Here is an 18,837-nt window from a genome sequence, read left to right as displayed (position 1 = left end):
CAACAAACATTAAATCCAGAGTTATTGGTCCATTTTAAAAGACATTAATTTTATTAAGTTTTATTTCTTTTTACATGTCGCCTATTTCTTTCCCTTTCCCAATTTTGATGTAATTTTAATGGTAATTGAATTTTGTGCAATGCTTGTGTGATTTTTCCCCTGTCCTTGAATTTGATAATAATAATCAATAATAATAATAATAATCAATAATAATAATAATAATAATAATAATAATAATAATAATAATACAAAATATGAGGCAGGTCCAATAAATAACGCTTAAATCGTGTTTGTATATGCCCCGTTTGTATCGGACAATTCCATTATTTTCGTGGTAAGTTACAATAGGGAAACTGGCATACAGTATATCGGTTCATCTAGACACAGCTGCATTCTATCGGAAGAGCCTGGTTGGATAATACGGCCGTGTGCACGAACACATACAAAACCCCAGGGATGCCCAATCCATCATCGGGTGACGATGCATTGTAACTTCTGAATGGTGCCAATTTAGTACATTTAATCATTCCAAAACACACAACTTTAATGCAATTGTTTTGTTAACTGTACATTATTTATTTTGTTTCATGTTTAAATCGAGGACCACTACATCGTGACGGTGGCAGTATATTGTTACAATTCATAGAAAGGCATCTCAGAAACATCTGAGCATCTTAGAGTATGTAGTAAAATCTCATGTCCTTCATAGCAAATAAAATTTAATTTACATTAAATATTTAATGTTCAATATACTGTTAAAAAATACACCAGGAATATTTCCAAATACATTAAATATAATCAAAGACAACTGTACAGTTAAAAATCCTTGATATAATAAAATGTCCATTTTCACCTACGAATACATTATATGAAATAAAGTTGCCAATGACCACGATTATGTTTGTTTTCACGATCAGGGCCAGATTAAAGGGCTGTGGGGCCTGGGGCTGTAATTACAAGTGAGCCTACAATACTCTGGCTAAAACATAAAACCAGATTTTCAGTGATTTTTCCTGGGGTTCGGGGCCCATTTTTCCATATTGGGGCATGTGGGCCTGGGGCTGGCGTCCCAAAAGCCCCTACGTTAATCTGGCCCTGACCATTACTATAGAATTTTGTTAGCTGAGCATGGTTTCCATAAAATCACTACAAGCTACTGCCAACAGCTTTCAACATTGCTAATTTGGTCGGTTGAATTGATGCATCAGATACAGGTACGCAATAAACGATTGCAGTAAAACACAGTAAACAGTGTAGCAATTTTATGGCAACATTCTGATTTTCATGAATAAACTGAAACCTGAATGATAGGGTTATATTGATAATGAGATTTCAAACCTGAGTGTGCTTTTGGATAATATTCTGGGCCACTGCATAGTTACCTACATGTATATTTCAACAATTTACATCACACTCAAAACAACAGTCGTTTTTTTTAATACTAAACTGATTACATATAAAAAAGAAATGAATTAAAATATTGTTTTTTTTTGTACAACAATTTCAAAGTTAGACCATAATCTATGCCTGAATGACATCAGTTTAATCCTTTTTTTTTTTAATTTGAAATTGACTAACACACTTCTTCTGTTCTTTTATACACATTACTTCGAACTTCCTAGTTCCTCAGAAAATTATACAAATTAGCAATTACTTTGTTGGTCTAGGATTGAGATACCTGTATAAACCAACAATTGTCAAATGTTGGCAATTGTTAATTTCATTGGGTAAATATTCATGAAATAGACTTATAGAAATATTCCCTCCCTAAATAGTAAAAAAGCTTTTTGAATTAGGGCAAAATCAATAACATATTTTGGACTATCTATTGGGCTATTAAAATGAATTTACTTTACTGTTTAATTTTGTATCAATTACAGAAACAGTCAATTAAGTTAAACAATATTCTCTGCTCAATCAGGCATCTAATTTCTTATTTATCAAAAACACACGATTTAAAAAAAATGCCTTTTCAGCTTTTTTTACAAAAAGTTATTTAAATTTTTCTGCTGCAAATGCTACTTTCCATATAAAAATTTTACACATGATAATTAGGATTGCACTGCAAAAACAGGAGCTGCAGTTTTGTTGATTCTTATCATCTGACAAATGATCGCTGAATTTACATAGAAAAATATCATTTCTGTTTAAAAATTGTTTACATTCTCTACCTAAAGCATTATCTTTAAATTGTCTACACAGAAATTTAAAACATTGACAGTTAACTCTGAGAAAACATCACTGCACAGATGTGTTCACAACTAAAAGTACATTCCTAGAAAATGTAAGCCATTTATCAAAATTTTTGGAATGCCAGTTAGCTGCCCATGGATACAGTACTTGGTTGGCAGTGTGAGACATACATATTTTTTGTTGTTTCCTCATAAAGTTTCACTGATACTCGAAGGCCAACCAAATAGCATAAAGAATCGAATCACACTATTTGGGAAAGCAATGTGTCAACCTTGATTTTCATGAGTTAAAACGTATATGCTGATATTGAAATATAGATAACAAACGTAGTCTTGTAATCGATGTAACGATGGTTTGATGAATAACCAATTGCTTGAACCTTGACCCGGTATTCCTCCATTTTGTTGAACTCGCGTAGCGTGAAGAGCATTCCGCCTCCGGATGGATCACGTCGGATGTTAAACGGAACAGGCTGAAATGCATGATAATGAATTTGTTTTATATTCTTGAAAAAAAAGTTTCATTAGATGTTGTTTTGCAAAACTTTTTCACTATTGCATATAAATAAATTTATTTAATTTTTAAAAATCACAATATTCAAAAGGAAATGGCAAACAGATTATGATCAAATGTTTAAAATGTTCAGGTATATTCCTCTTATATTTCAACAAAATTTACACACAAAGATCATATATTTATTCTACAGTTCAGTTATAAAGTTTAATCATATTATCATTAGGCCAAATAAAAAAAATTATTGTGCTAATGAGCTAAAAAGGCTGTTATGCGATCATTTTGCTCTTCAATATAGATTTAAAAATGGTCTTTGTTGTATTTTTATGTATTTTCTACTTTTTAGGCATAAACAATATTTGGTAAAAACCAAAACATGGCCAACACAAGATTTTATTGTCCTTATCCTTATCATTATTACAGACAAGGACCATATCAAATCAATATTTCTCCATTACATCAAGTTAAATCTTATTATTACCATCGTTATTGTTACCATTATCATTATGTCGTTTGAAATACTTAAAATACATTTGTACTAATTACTTTACATAATATTACCTCTTCATTAGGATCATTGATTATTGTATAAACTGAGTTAGTGTGAATCCTCTTTTGTCCATCAGCTTCGTATACTGTATACAAACGAAGTAGATCTTGTCTGGCTTTGATCCCTCGTTTCAGAGCAATTGTCCTATAAACATACTCGTTTCGGCGTCCTTGACATCCAGTCTGGCAAATGCAACCACTGTGGAAACAACAATTTTGGGAGTGGATATTTGGTTTTGGAAATTAGTCCTGTGGCGGATTGCTATAAGCGGTCTTTAGACGGTCTTAGCGCTTAGCTGGCTTTAATTGTGATGTCACTACTGGTCTATGATTATAGACCATTGCTACACCATGGTCTAACCAGGTAGCAGTCTTCAATTTTAAAGCCTACATGGTGGAGGCTTAAAATGGTCTTACATCATTTTCATCCTGGCGTTACTACAGGTACTAGAAATATGTCTAGATCCTCAAAGACTAAGAATCAAATGACAAATATTCCTCAAGCTTCTCAACGTCTGTAAAAACCGGTCTACGTTCATTTACATTCATTTCGATAAAAATCATTTTTTGAGCAATCATAAAGACGACCTCAATTTTATGTTACCAAGGAATTTTTGTTTGCATTTCAATCTCAAAGCAGTCCTAGCGAAGACCATTTTATAGCAATAGTCCTAGCAGAGTGATTGTAGTAAGATTGTCTAAGAGATAAAGCCAGCTTTATTCGAGGAGTTAAGACTGCCAGTATGACAGTTTTATAGCAATCCACACCTGGGGTTATTTATAATAGTATATGTGGCAAAGACAAGCCAAACCTGTCACTTGTCGCAAAAATTGATTTTTAGTTATTAACACAGTGTTCAACAGCAAAATGAGAGCTATAAACTGATAAAAGAATCATTTAAATCCGACATTTCCTTAAGAAGTTACAAGCGTTTAAACATACAACTGTTTAAAGAACAATATTTGAGAAATCAGCCTTCAAAGTTTATGATTTCGGGCATTTCTCAAGCAGAAACCATCACCAAATCATTAAAAATTGTTGTTTTAACATTGAAAATGGGAAAAATAACAGCGTAGCATGATGTATAGATATATAAAGGTTAGTTTAGTGCAATGAAATAGATTTAAAAAAAATTGACATTCCAGCATGTTTTGGGGCTTGACCTGTTCCCCCCACTGCTCTCCTACCTTTACAGAAATAAAAAATTACCTTGTTGTTCTGACATAGCCTGCTGGACAAGGTGTGTCTATGCATCTGAATGAACCCAGCATATTGAAACAAGTCTTGTCAATACCACAGTTATAGTTTTCACATTCATTTATATCTAAGAAAACAATTGAATGTAATATATGTTATACTCAATATATATATATTTAATAACAACAACAAACATTTGCAGTTTGTAGGGGCAAGGGTTCAGTGGTTTAACTTCCATACAACTTATATTCCACATAAATCCAAGGATGCTTGTAATGTGTGTAGCCTACAACTCAACACTTGAAAAAAAACAAAGATGTACAGGGGATGGCTATATGAGTGTTAAACTACCGTATTCAAATAAATTCCTTGGGGAATTTATTGTTGAAAAGGGTTTTTGAGGGGGCATATATTGAAGTGTTTATTCGAGGGAGGCATTTAATTTTTTTGGTGTAAAATATATACGTATATACTCGAACAAACGCCTCTTAATTTCACTGTAAATGTGGGATTTCAAAACATAATTATTGCCAAAATATGTTATTGCATTATCATAGACTGACTGATCCCAACCAGGTTACAAAAAATGTAATTCCATTGGATTTGTTGACAGCTTATTCAAGGATTTATTCAAGGGAGGCGTTTATTCCACATGAAGCTCTAGAGGGGGCATTTATTCGAGGTGAGAGGCGTTTATTCAAAGCAGGGCGTTTATTCGAATAAATAAGGTGTATGTTCTCTTAATACTTTAGGTTGTTACCATTATAAACCAAAATATTAAATTATAATACTTTATACATTAATTGAAACACACTTCAGGTATTTAATGCATTTGCTCACAGAAAATAAAAGGGTTGCATTACAAAATACTTACATTTCATTGCAACAAATTTTGTTTATTGTACATTACTGTAGGTTTTCATAGCATAAACTGTAAATTTAAATTGTACTGTAACATTTAAAAGTTACAGATGTAAATTAAATAAACTGTAACTTAACAGTACTGCAACTGGAACACCAAAGTAATAAAAAGTTATGATTACCATCACAAGATAACCCATCACTATTTAGGCTGTAGCCAGATGGACAGTAACACTTGTAAGAGCCCACTGTGTTGATACACAAGTCATCTGTTGCACATCTGTGGCCATCTGTTATGCACTCATCCACATCTACAATAACAAAATATAATATAATAATATTTTCATAACATGTAACTATTATAATCGAAAACCATTGCCATAACAAACACCACCATCATCACAATCACAACAACCATCACCGTCGTCATCATTATCACAACCATTGCATAATCTATACGCAAGGGAGCGGAGCAGAGTATAAACTAAATGCGAGAATGTGCATCACTTGAAAAAAGTAAATCCTTTTATTTAAGTTTAATCGGCAAAAGCACGTTGCTATAAAGCAAAACAATAGAAATAATAATAAAATAAGTTTTTTATGGCAAATTTGTATGCCTAAGTATAAGTCTATTAAATATACCTACTGCCTAGGCCTAGGTTTAGTACTATGAACTATCCTGTTTCTATCAATATATGTAACTCGATACATAAATATTATTCGTGTAGAGATTACATACTTTTTCCTGGCTTTATCACAGCACTACTACCTAGATTTATAACATCAATATAAAGGCCTAATTACAAATATAAACATCAAAACAAAGCGTTTTAAATATAAAGGCGTCATACGTTACCAATACATATTCCTGAATAAACCTCCTCTCTGTAACCTTCCTTACATACGCACTTTCCTAGAATTCTGTTCATCATTCTATCTGGAGGACAGGTGATGGTTAAAGTCTGCCCTCCAAAAGACAGTCTGTCTGTAGGCTGTATGTACTGTATGCAAGACTTTCTGTCTGCAAGGCTAATCATGCCAGGACGACATATGCATTCATAATCTCCATCTGTGTTCTTACACTGATACTGGCAAACATTTGATTGTAGACACTCGTTTATATCTGTAAAAAATACAAGATAACTGTATTACTGTAACATATAATAGGGAACTTACAAGAATCTACTTCAGTTGCTTTAAAAACATATGATTTGTGTGCCCACTATCAAAGGATCACACAAACAACCAAATCAATTCACAGCACGTACACAGCAGACATGCAAACCAGCGCTCAACGTGCATCAATGAAAGAAATTAGAAGAAACACAGGCTTCGGAATGCCACACTTTACATCTTCCTAGAAACATAATCTACATAATCCACAAACTAAAAAAAAAAAAAAAACCCCAAACAACTCACAGCATTAAAGATACGACTAGACACAGGTGTAGTCAAAGGCCATTGATTTGGCTAATATTTTTAAAATAAATCAGCAGATACTCATATCTCATAACACTTACCAACACAGAATCCATCACGCTGTCGATATCCTGGTCGACAGTTGCAGAGATAGCTTCCATTGGTGTTACTACATACTGAATTCTGGCTGCATCGATAAGTACCAATTCTACACTCATCGATATCTGTAAATTACATAACAGTATAATGATAATGTAATGTAAAATTTAGTTAAGGTTTATTTCCATTTTTTCATTGTCTTCGTACCTTTTTTAAACGCATAAGGGCCCTTATTTGCACTACATACTGTAAATCCACCTATTAATATTATGATTATTACTTGAGTAGCTGAGCAGCCTGTAATTATTTTATTTTTTAAAATTTATTTCAACATCATCCAACAGCGACCAGTGTCGCCCATAACAGGATTGATACATGAAAATTGATACATAAAAAATTTATATAAGTAATATAACATTAAATTCAAATATAGGTGAAAAATAATTAAAAATATTAGAAATTCACTTGGTAATAGAAGTAAAAATAGTAGTAATTTTTTGATGGAAGCAGTTAAGACTATCAAAACATATATCTAAGGAAGGATTGCAACAGATAGAATTATATAACTTAGGAAGACGACAAATTAAAATCCAACGGTCGAGGATGTCTTCAGAGCAAGAAGCAGGAACATTACCAAACGTTCAGCATAAACAAGATTATTATGCTTGCTAATTGTTTCAATACATTTTTGCATTAACGAAACAAACTTCAACGAATTTAATTATGTATTACCAAAGTGTATATAACTGCAAGAGGTTAGACTCTCGTGGTTTCATTGGAACGCAATCCTATTTCAAAAATTACTGCCACAAAGGGACGTGTCCTTAAAAGACGAGTTTTGAGCAAATTGTTATAGGGCGCCCCCTATCTTGTGGCAATTTTTTTTTAAACATTTCACTGCATGCAGTCAGATCGCTTGCAATTATGTAAAAGACAGTTTTGAGTTGTGTATACCTTCACAGACGCGTCTCTCATTCCGTTGGTAGCCTGGTTTGCAAAAACATGTGAAGCTTCCGTAGTTATTTCTACAATTCTCAGTACTACTGCATACATCTGATCGCCTGCACTCATCAATATCTATAGATCAAATTTTATCTTTTATATTCCATGTTAGAATAATATCAATAATAATAATGATAATGATATTGATAATGTAATGTACTAATATCATAAGTAATACGTAATAATAAAAATAACAGTAATAACAGTGATATATATATAATAGAGACATTGATAAAATCAAATGAAACGGTTGACGTATTGATTTTATCAATGTCTCTATTATTTAATTTACTGGGAACATACGTGCTCGCAATCACATTGATGCCTACTCTCTCTCTCTGTATATCATAAGAAAAGTAATAATAACAATAAAAATATTTATATTAATATAAAAATAACAATACTATTATATTAATTAATCATAATAAGAATAATTATTATTATTTTATTTTACTAAATGTAATCTAAATGAATTTCATGCATTAATAAAATATTTTCGGAATACATTTTCTAACACTCCACGTGCTAATAAGTGTAATAACTGAGAATAATGATAGTGATCTGTAATAATAAAGATGATGATAATGATGACTACAATAACAATGAGTATGACAGACATGATAACAGTAATTTCCATGATAATGATTTTTTATGATAATGGTGATGTCATAACAAAACAATAAACATTAACAAATGGCAATGGTGTTGGCAATGATAATGGCAATACCACACTAAAACACTGGTTTTCATCAGGCAACTAATGTATACAACAGGCTCATGTGTATTTTTATGTGAATGAAGAACATTCACCAAGAATAGCAGGGGTTACCCGGTCTTCTTGTTCACCCTATTACTGTACTTGTTTAGTTATCCTTTCTGCATTGTCACCCCCCCCCCCCAACGAAAAACCACCATAACAATGACAACCGTGATGTATATTGGGTTGAACAGCTTTGGTGGTTAAGATGGTTGCATTCCAATCCTAGGGTCCTGGGTTCAATTCCTGTGACAGTAGGATATTTTTACATGACTAAAGTTCAATAGTCTCATAATGAGGCTTGATTCATGAAGCATAAACTAGACCCTGTATTAGAAAACTAAAAACAGGCAGGGGTCCCAAGTTGTCAAAGTCAAATTCCTGGTGATTTTGTCGTGCAGGATGTTTGCAACGCGTGTACTAGCTAAAACGCGTGTACTAGCTGAAACACATGTACAAGGACACGTGTGTACAAATTTATCGCCTAGTTCAACAGGCTTGGCCACTGTTAATACCATATTGCTGCTTAGAATATTCAATAAATCTTATGTCTTCCAGATTTAATGCATAAGAATGGGAAAATTTAACTTAGCATAAGCCCTAATTGTGAAAATCCATTAAAATCCTGGAGAAATACAAGAGAAATTCAAATTCCGGGAGAAAAAGTGGAATTTCCAGGATACCGGAAGACGAACCAAAATTCCTGGAGAATCCAGGGAAATCCAGGAGACTTGGGAGCCCTGAAAAGGTCACCCAGAAAAGAAGAAAATTAAGTTTGTTTATATAATGACAATGATATATATAATAATATGCAATTATAGTCAAGTTCTAAGGACCCTATAGAAAATAGAGGCCAAAGGAGCCTTACATGTAAATGAAAGTGATGACATCATGACTGACTTATAGCAACAATTATAAAGATGAAATGTGAACTAACTAGAAAGTGATAATGGTGAAAGTAACAATAAATCTAAATATGAATCGTGATGGTGATAATAGAAAAAATGATTGTATTGTTGTGAATATAGTGATCACCTCTGCACTGTCGGGAGTTTTGTAACTCAAAGCCGGTGCGACAGGTACATTCGTAGCTGCCGTAGGTGTTATGACATTCATGATGACACCGCCCTCGTCTGTACTCCACGCATTCGTCCACATCTACATTTTTTTAAATAAAGATATGAGATGCAATCTATGATTAATACTAGTAGCGGTAGCATAAGTAATACTAGACCTATCTACTGTAGTACTTGTAAACTACCATTTTACTATTTAGACTGTACTAGCAGTAGCAGCAGCAGGAGTATAAGTAGTAGCAACAGCCGCAGTAGTAGTAGTAGTAGCAAAAATTGTTGGTTATCACTTTAGTATACCAGTAATTTGTTAGTCTACTCTAGTACAACAACAACAGAAAAGTATCACTATTACTAACTGTAGCAGCAGAATCAGTAGTAATATTTTTTGTATCATAGAACTTAGTAGCACTGTAGTAGCACCAGCAAAGAAAAAAAAAACAGTAGGTATTATACAAATACAACATGGTTTGATATAAAGTAGTGAATTCCACTAAGTAGTGAATTCCATAGCCAAATGTAGTGCTACAAGTAAACAATTGTCGTAGTAGCAGCACCTGCAATATCAGTAGCAGCAGCAACAGCAGCAGCAGGACAAATACTGCCTGCATCCGCTGGCACCACCACTGGTTGTACTAATAGAAGTAGTAATAGCTGTAGCAGTATTAGTATCAGTAGCAGTAACTTAATATAATATAACAAATATATTAAAAGCACAAAATGTTGAACTTCCTGTATGCATAACATAAAGAATCAAGGCACATACTCCAATAACAACTAATTGCAATATGATTATTGAGTACTGCACATTGCGGAATTCTCACCACCTCATTACACTATACACCCCTTTGTTCATGTGCAACTCTATATGAGCTTTGTGTTAGTTGGTAATGAAGCAGTGTATAAAAAGGTAAAGTGGCATAAAAATGTAACACTCTACAGTCATCATTGGTATTAGGACATTTAGGTAAACTTTATCTAATATAATATTATTAAAGTCAATCAATCTTATTCTTCAATTTCAGTTTTCATCCAGTTATATCAAACTATGTTCTAACTAATCTAATATTATATACTTCTATCTTAATTACTCCCATTTGAAGTTATGAACATACCTACGCATGTTGTTCCATCTTCGGATATTCTTAAACCCCGTCCACATTGAACAAGGCATCTATAACTTCCAAATGTATTGTGGCATTGTGTTCCATTTGCACAACCACCGTTATTTATAGCACATTCGTTAATATCTTAAAGACAAAAAAAAAAACAGATTACCTGGGGGATTATATAGGAAAAAACATCATGATGTGATGTCATCATGACCATATTTAGGCATATCACATGTTTTTAGTCAAATAAAATTTGATAGTCTGGTCAGAGGTTTATATCAACAAACTTACCACTGCATGATCTTCTATTGGCGCTAAGTTGAAAGCCTGGGTGACAGGAACAGTAGTGGCTTCCCAAAGTGTTAACACAAATATCGACACACACTCGCAAATATGACTGGCATTCATTGGTGTCTGAAATTTAATAGATAATAACAACAATAAGTATCAAGCCCCTTCAACATGAAATTACATTTATATAATTAAATTTACAGTAATATTAATAAATATAACAACAGCAGCAATAACAACAATAATAACAAATATAATAATAATAAAGCAACTTACAAGTGTATCTGCTGAAAATGTGTGCTCAATAGAAGTATAATGGCTGGATTGCTTATTGGCTGGTTTTAGTAAAGCTAGTGACGCCATGTTGGGGAGCCCAAAAACGTCACAAATACAATGTCACAAACAAGTGCGTTGAGTGGTTAAGGAATGTGAAAAACATTTTATAAAATTAAAGTTTTAAATTTTAAGAAAGGTAGCTGCTCTGCTGGCTGGCGCCAATTTCACATGGCGATTTATCACTAGGCTTACAAGTTACAGTAGCATGGGCAAGCTTTGGCCCCCTTCACCTGGCGAGCAAGCTTCACTTTGAGTAGGCAACTGGTATGATCGCAAAACAAAAATAAACGAAATACTCAAGCGACTTCTTTTTATTAAGCTTAAAACTTTACAACAAATCCAAGCAAATTGTATTCCAAAATTGTGAATAACTTCGCTATGAAAAGCTATAATCCAAGTTACTTTATCCATCACGTAGGTGCAATTGCTGCTCGCTAACCGACTACAAAGGAAAGAGGACGCTTGGGTGTGGGTGCAGTCACATGCTGGGACAATCTGATGATTCTATTTGTGTTGTAGGTGTCTTAAAGGAAAATGGCAATTAGTCAGTTTATTCAGGCAAGTATTTACAAAAACAGACTTCAAATTTTGTATGAATAAGTATGGTAAGAATCGTTATTTAAACTAGAAATTGCAAATTGCAAGTGAAGTGCTGCGAAGTACAACTGCATAAAAATGTTCTTCAAACAAAATTATTTATGTGAGTCAAGTGAAAATAATGAATAATAAAAATATAACAAATAATATGAGACACGACCCATTGTCTATATTAGAACACTTCTCATTGGTAACAAAGTCGTAATTTTTCATTTTTGTCAAAAAGTGTCTATAGTAGTGAATTATGGTTTAGGTTTTTTTTAATAAAGTTTAAAAAATTTCTATGTATGTGGAAAATCTTTCAAAACATATTGATTTGTACTTATATCTTGTTTAAACATTTTGCTATTCCTGCTCCTACATACAAGGCCAAGTATAAGAAAAAAAATTGTTTTTCATTCCTGTTTGCTTCCATTTTTTTATAGCTGGCTCCATTTTTTTCAATTTTTAAAAGTTGTTTATTGAAAAGAGAAATCAGTATTACACTCCCAGCAAATACAAAATGTTCTTATAACGGTCGCAAACGTTGTTGTTAGGTAGTGTAAAAAAATAATGTTCACACAAGCAAGTCAAATGTTGACGTTATGTGATTAGGTTATAAGTATGTACTCATGGTTCTACAAAATAATGTTTTTAACACCAAACTGTAATGTTATTATAACATTCTTATAACATAATATTGTTCTGGGCTCTTTTCTTGTTTGTATAGTAGTAGCAATACATTACAACCTGTCTCTTATACACATCTAGATGTGTATAAGAGACAGGAACGAAAGAAGGAAACTCGGCTTTTCAGTTGTCTTAGGCATTTTTTTTTTTTTGACAAACAATGACCTTTCAGATGTCAAATTGCTGTCAAGAATATGAATTGGCTGCTTCGCAGCAATATTTTAAACAAATGAAAAAAAGACTAGTACTAGTACATCTCTATGGTGTCCGAGTCTTCAGTTTTTGCTGTGCAGTGAATGGCCAATGAGCAATCCAGCCATTATAGTAGAGATCAGTGGTAGATACACATGTTCAGATGGCAGCCGGCACCCTCCCATAACTGTGTAATAAGGCCTTATGTTGTATGCACACAAAAACCGACAAGAATCGCTTCGCTTTCGCCTCTGATAATTTTAGACCGTTTAAGTGTACTTACCTACACAATATGGACCAGTGTTGTCATAGGTGAAGCCTACTGGACATGTGCTGGTGAAAACTGCAATGGGCAAAAGGTATATTATCAATCAACCATATAATTTTCTAAATTGTTAATGTTTAAACTACTGTACCTTATTTAGCAACAAATTTCCAAATGATATGCATGAATGTGGAAGGGCAGTTGCTTTAATCCGATTTTAATTCCCAAAGCAGCCTTAACAGCAGCTGCTTCTCTCATTGCCATTCCAATATCAGCGTAATGTTGCTAAATGTTAAATTGAGTAATTAGCACAAAGAATGTGACAGTATTGTATATCTTCAGTACAGAAAAGCCATTATAATGTTACTCATAACTTTAGTATACATTTATATGGATGGAGTACTGATTCCCTCTTACATTCGTATGGAAAAGGGTACTGATTACCTCACATTTGTATGGAGAAAGGTACTGATTCTGTCTCACATTGGTATGGAAAGAAGTACAGATTCTCTGTCACATGCAAGGGTACTGATTCCCACTCACATTCGTATGGAAAGGGGTATGAGTTACCTCACAGATAATCTGTTTGGTTGTTAAGACGTTTTAACCTACCTGGCTCAATACTGGCGCGGATGAAAAGACCGAGCCTACCCTCTGCTGTTGAGTAACGTGTCGAAAGTCCATTTGCATTCAGTGTCTGTATTAGGGAGGGCATATTATTACCAACATAATAAATTGTGTGGTTCCAGTAATAGGGCATAGCCCTGCCGTCCACGAAAAGACTGCGTGTTGATTTGGCGTACAGCTTTCCTTCACCAAGTTGATGATACTTTTCTTCATATGGGATCAATTGGATGGAGGATGCTGTTCGTAAATCTGGCATGTGGCCATCAATCCTCACATCAAAGATGAGAGAATTCTGTTCATCTATACCCAATGCACTGACATTTATGTGCAAGGTTTGACCTATGATAGAAAACATAATGGTATAAATACTGAAAAAAACTGGAGCTTTTATACAGCACATTTTTTTTAAACAACAAAAATCCAATAAATCTGAAAAACTAAATAATAATATAAAAACTATTATATCGCACACTCCTCCTCAAAGAAAGAGTAGGTTCATGGCGTATTAATATGAACATATCCTCACCAGTGTTAAACTCGACTCTTGACTGCTGGCGGAAGATTCCATTTGTTAACATCAAACCGTTGACAGCACCATTTATCTCCCTGGCAACGGTCCAGAACACAGGGCTGATCATTGACAAGAGTATACGCATAGAATTGCCTTTATAAGATAATAAAATATATTTGTATTTATTTGAGAAAATATATTTATTTTTTTAAGGCATGAAAAAATATATTTATTTTTTTAAGGCATGAAAAAATAAAACAATTCTTTTAGCAATTATAAATATGTGTATGATTTATCATCCAGTTAAATTTTAATATCTATATAAATTTCAATGAAATAATAGTAAAATTGACAGTTGACTTTTTTTTCCATCATAAATAGTATTAAGATTTTAGCAGTCTAGCTGTTACACTCTGGTCTGCCAATCTCCCAGAAGAATTATATCACATCATCCTCATTAACACAAATTAACAACTTAGCCATCAATAACCATTGTACTGTACTTACCAAGCTCTTGTGGAATATCGTATATATCTGCATGAACTGTGGTATCAGTATCGGAAGAGGTGAAGTTACCATAAAGTAACCCACTTCTAATTACTACATTATTTATTGAACCTGTGACAGTGCCAGCCGTTTCCGTAGGCTTTACTAAAATACAAAATGATAAAAAAAAAAATTGCATAGTGTAAAAAGAATGATAAACTGATAGTTTACTAAAATGCTCTAATATGATTTAAAATGTTTATACTTCAAGAATAAGAATCTGCTCAAGGCAAAACAAACATAATTATTGACTGTAAAAATCTAATGAAGAATGTATTAATAAATAATATTGCAACATAAATATTGATGGTACATTTTATTAAAAAAGAATAAAACACAGAATTTGCAATGATCTCAACAATAAATGGTACAAGGTACCATTAGTCTGCAGAATCCGTGCTTCGAACACGTCATTCCATCTATAGTTATATTAGCATGAATTAAGAATAGAAGAGGGGTTTGCTCACCAAAACAAGGAGGCAGAGGGCAGCGTTTCTGTTCTACTGCTGATCCAAAGCAAGGGGCACCACTGAGAATTGGCCTTGGGTTATCACATGTTCTTTCACGGATCCTAAATACTTCTCCACAAGTTGCGGGACAACCGGACCATGGTCCAAACTCGCTCCAGCTGCCATCACCTTTAGAATACAATATTTAATCTTTAATTTTATGATTATTAACAAAATTCTAAAGCCTGCCACACACAAAACACATCTGCTTACACCAAATGTAAATGATGATGAGGTGGAGAAGGCTGATATTGATAATAATTATGTTAATAATGATGATGCCAATAAGAAGAATGATAATAAAAATAATATGAATAATAAAGATGATGACGACTCTAGAAAAATGATACAAATGATAATGATGTTGATGATATTAAAAAGTGGTTAGAATTGGAGTGATTGCAAAAGTCGTAAACTGAAAAAATATGAATTGAGACTTACAACTTTCTCTGAGTGTACATGCTTTGGTGTTGATACTGTTGCCAAAACACATTCGACCCTCAGGGCTCGGGGGTGGATTGTTACATTCTCTGCGTCGGATTCTTCGTCCTACACCGCAAGGACGGTCACACTGCTCCCAGTCTCCCCATTCTCCCCAATTACCATGCTCTGAGTTTTAAAACACGATTTTTGTAAATTTGAAAGTGTGTTAGATAAATATCTTACAATAACAATATTGACAACATTGTTAGAAATAACCAAAATTTGTAATGATATATTTAATATCGTGCAGATAGCATTTAAGTTTGTCTACCTTCAAAAGATTTATGGCAGCACAATAACTATTCTATTTCAAATATTTTTTGAAACCTTAAACACAAACATTTTACAATTTTATTTCATTATTAACATGCATTTCATATCATATTTTATACTTACACAAACAATAAATAATATATTATACAGATGTTATATATTAATATATCAATTAAATAAATAAGGCTAATGAAAGCATTATTATGCACAATTATTTGTATGAAAAAACAATGAATTTATTTATTTATTAAACCTTGGAATCAATTTGTGAAACAAACTGACAGAAAAATATAAGGTAAACATATGAAATTCCATGAGGTATCATGCTTTTTCTAGGACATATTCCATCCTTTAATTATTTATTGTAATTAAGGACTTGTCATGTAATAAGAATGTTTATTTTATTCTTAAAAAGACTTGAAGACAAGCAGGAATACTAACATGGATGAGAAGATAGTTGTGTATGGCAATTAAGAAAGAAAAATATAACAAAAATACATAGCCAACTTACGTATACATTGTTCTGGGTTGCATGTTTTGAATTGATTTGTAACACCCTCACAAAACAATCCGTTAGGTGATGGAGTTGGGTCTGTACATGAACGGTCTCGGAACTGCTCACCGCCACCACACGAAACTGTACAAATGGACCAATCGCTCCAATCTGACCAACCGCCATTGTCTAGTTGAGAAAAAAAATTTAACAATATACTGCAAAACTTTTTGACAATTATCAAATTCCATTCCGATTACATGGGGTTCTCATCGCCTTGATCTTCCACTGATTATCCACCCGCTTTTTATCAAGAACTACAAGGGGGTGCTTTGTACTGTAGGTTTCAAAAAATGCACTGCGACAAAATGAATTACTTCGTCAGGAAGCTGAGTAGGCCTATGTGTTTGATTAGCATTTGTTCCGTCTGTGAATTGCACAATAGGTCTTATCACTATCTTTAGACATATACATAGATATACTTTATTGTCACATCAATAAAAATGCGCGACTTGGTTCCTTCTTACAGTAACATATCTTTATTGCTGCACTTACATATACATGGTCCGAGGGAGCACGTGTCAACCTCGAATGGCCGTCCTTCACATGGTTCACCACCGTTAATTGGGGGTAAGCAACGGCGCTGTCTTTGCATGGTACCTTCACCACAGGTAGCGGAACACTCAGACCATTCATCCCACTCTAACCAATGACCATCAACTGTGATTACAAAATGTACTTAATTTTAAAAACAATAACTTTTTTTTAAATGCACTTATGAACAATAAATTTCAAGAAAAATTTTTAAATCTTACAATGTGATGTTCAACTATTTTCGATATTTTAACAATGCCAAAGAGCCCAGCTCTAAAAATCTGTCCTATTAAATATAGGCAATTCAATTTAATTCAATTCAATCATGACCTACTAGTAACCAGTGTTTATATATTTTAATGCAAATATTTGCTAAATAAATGAATCAATAAAATTAGATGAGGGAATCAAACAAAAAAATGCCAACTATATAAACAGATATATAGGTCTTAGACCTTACAGCAAAAACATAGTTAAGAACTTTATTAAAACATACTACGACACTCTCCCATGATGCACAGCACTTGCTCAGTGGTACGCCCTTGACATTCTCTGCCACCATATTGTGGTGCTGGGTTGTTACATTTGCGCTCCCTGGTGCGAATTCCACGCCCGCAAGTCTTTGAGCATGGTTCCCACGGTGTCCATGGGCCAAAGCCTCCATCAACTAAGGAGAAGCATGACACATTCAACAATTAATATAGATATTTGTCAATTTTCAAAGTATTTTGTGAATAATTCCTGGCAAATATTATACTGTATGTTTTGATAATGGATGATGATAATAATGGTGAAGGTGGATGATGATGATAAATTATGATGGATGATAATGAAAATTATGATTGTGATGGTGCTAATGATGATGATGATTATGTTGTTTTAACTAAATCATGGAATACTGTAGAGGCTAAGAGAAAAGCTATGAAGATAGGATCAAGCATCAAAGATAAAAGTGAAAAGGAGAAACAAGGAACAGAAGATAAAACAAAAGTGTACAGAATAGTAGTCCTAAATCTAGATTCACCATTATTACACCGATCTATACACACACTGACACATCCCTACACACCCTCAACCACACTCACACACCTTCAGAGACACATGGCTGAGAAAAATTACACATCATATACACAATAAAATACACAGTGTAGAAATACAGTACATATCAACACACATACTTATTATCTAACCTTTACCCTCCACCAAATATTGTTTCTCCAGCGAGTATATCATGTTTAACTTACTCGGACAATTAATATCTGCATTACAGTCCCGGTATTGAGCATCGGGCCCGGTGCAAAATCGCCCGTCATTTGCAGGCATTGGATTGTTACAAAGTCGCATACGTTTCTGCATGCCTGTTTCACCCTGGTGTCTACAAGTTTTACTACACGACCCCCATTGTTGCCAAGGAGACCAATTTCCGTCGACTAGAAACGTAATGGTTAGAACAGTGAGCAGACAGAGAAACACGGATGAAGTGAAGACAATAAAGGTTCTAGATTGAACATGATGCAAATACATTACAAATGCTTAAAATTAAAAGATAAACCATCTGTGCTTAAATCTAGAAAACAGATTGAAGCATTTTAGTTTTTTTTTACTACAAAAATACTGCTTATAATTGTATGCCAGTCAACTTAATTATCAAGAACAAAAATGTTGTGTTGCAATT

The 18,837-nt window shown here is 33.4% G+C and overlaps 1 protein-coding gene across 2 annotated transcripts in view; it reads right to left on the bottom strand.

Moving 5' to 3' along the window:
* Nucleotides 1-552: 552 nt before the first annotated feature.
* LOC117107836 (hemicentin-1-like) overlaps nucleotides 553-18,837 on the bottom strand; it is a 55,312-nt gene continuing 37,027 nt past the window's right edge. The window contains exons 46-65 of one of the 2 annotated variants that reach the window (XM_033249628.1): nucleotides 18,407-18,592; nucleotides 17,659-17,829; nucleotides 17,124-17,288; nucleotides 16,587-16,757; nucleotides 15,761-15,928; nucleotides 15,278-15,448; nucleotides 14,772-14,915; nucleotides 14,280-14,417; nucleotides 13,739-14,092; nucleotides 13,145-13,204; nucleotides 11,068-11,190; nucleotides 10,780-10,914; nucleotides 9,627-9,749; nucleotides 7,787-7,909; nucleotides 6,835-6,957; nucleotides 6,171-6,437; nucleotides 5,497-5,625; nucleotides 4,466-4,580; nucleotides 3,268-3,454; nucleotides 553-2,665 (exon numbers count right to left, since the gene is read on the bottom strand). In XM_033249628.1, coding sequence (XP_033105519.1) covers nucleotides 2,480-2,665; nucleotides 3,268-3,454; nucleotides 4,466-4,580; nucleotides 5,497-5,625; nucleotides 6,171-6,437; nucleotides 6,835-6,957; nucleotides 7,787-7,909; nucleotides 9,627-9,749; nucleotides 10,780-10,914; nucleotides 11,068-11,190; nucleotides 13,145-13,204; nucleotides 13,739-14,092; nucleotides 14,280-14,417; nucleotides 14,772-14,915; nucleotides 15,278-15,448; nucleotides 15,761-15,928; nucleotides 16,587-16,757; nucleotides 17,124-17,288; nucleotides 17,659-17,829; nucleotides 18,407-18,592 — 3,239 coding nt within the window. In that variant the 3' untranslated portion in view covers nucleotides 553-2,479. The remainder of the gene's footprint in view (nucleotides 2,666-3,267; nucleotides 3,455-4,465; nucleotides 4,581-5,496; nucleotides 5,626-6,170; nucleotides 6,438-6,834; nucleotides 6,958-7,786; nucleotides 7,910-9,626; nucleotides 9,750-10,779; nucleotides 10,915-11,067; nucleotides 11,191-13,144; nucleotides 13,205-13,738; nucleotides 14,093-14,279; nucleotides 14,418-14,771; nucleotides 14,916-15,277; nucleotides 15,449-15,760; nucleotides 15,929-16,586; nucleotides 16,758-17,123; nucleotides 17,289-17,658; nucleotides 17,830-18,406; nucleotides 18,593-18,837) is intronic. The other variant, XM_033249637.1, reaches the window with a different exon arrangement.

The sequence above is a fragment of the Anneissia japonica genome, unplaced genomic scaffold, assembly GCF_011630105.1.
Source record: "Anneissia japonica isolate Jap-2015-1 unplaced genomic scaffold, ASM1163010v1 scaffold288091_len1417266_cov198, whole genome shotgun sequence".
Taxonomy (NCBI): Eukaryota; Metazoa; Echinodermata; class Crinoidea; order Comatulida; family Comatulidae; genus Anneissia; species Anneissia japonica.
This window is presented reverse-complemented; position numbering and strand designations above follow the sequence as displayed.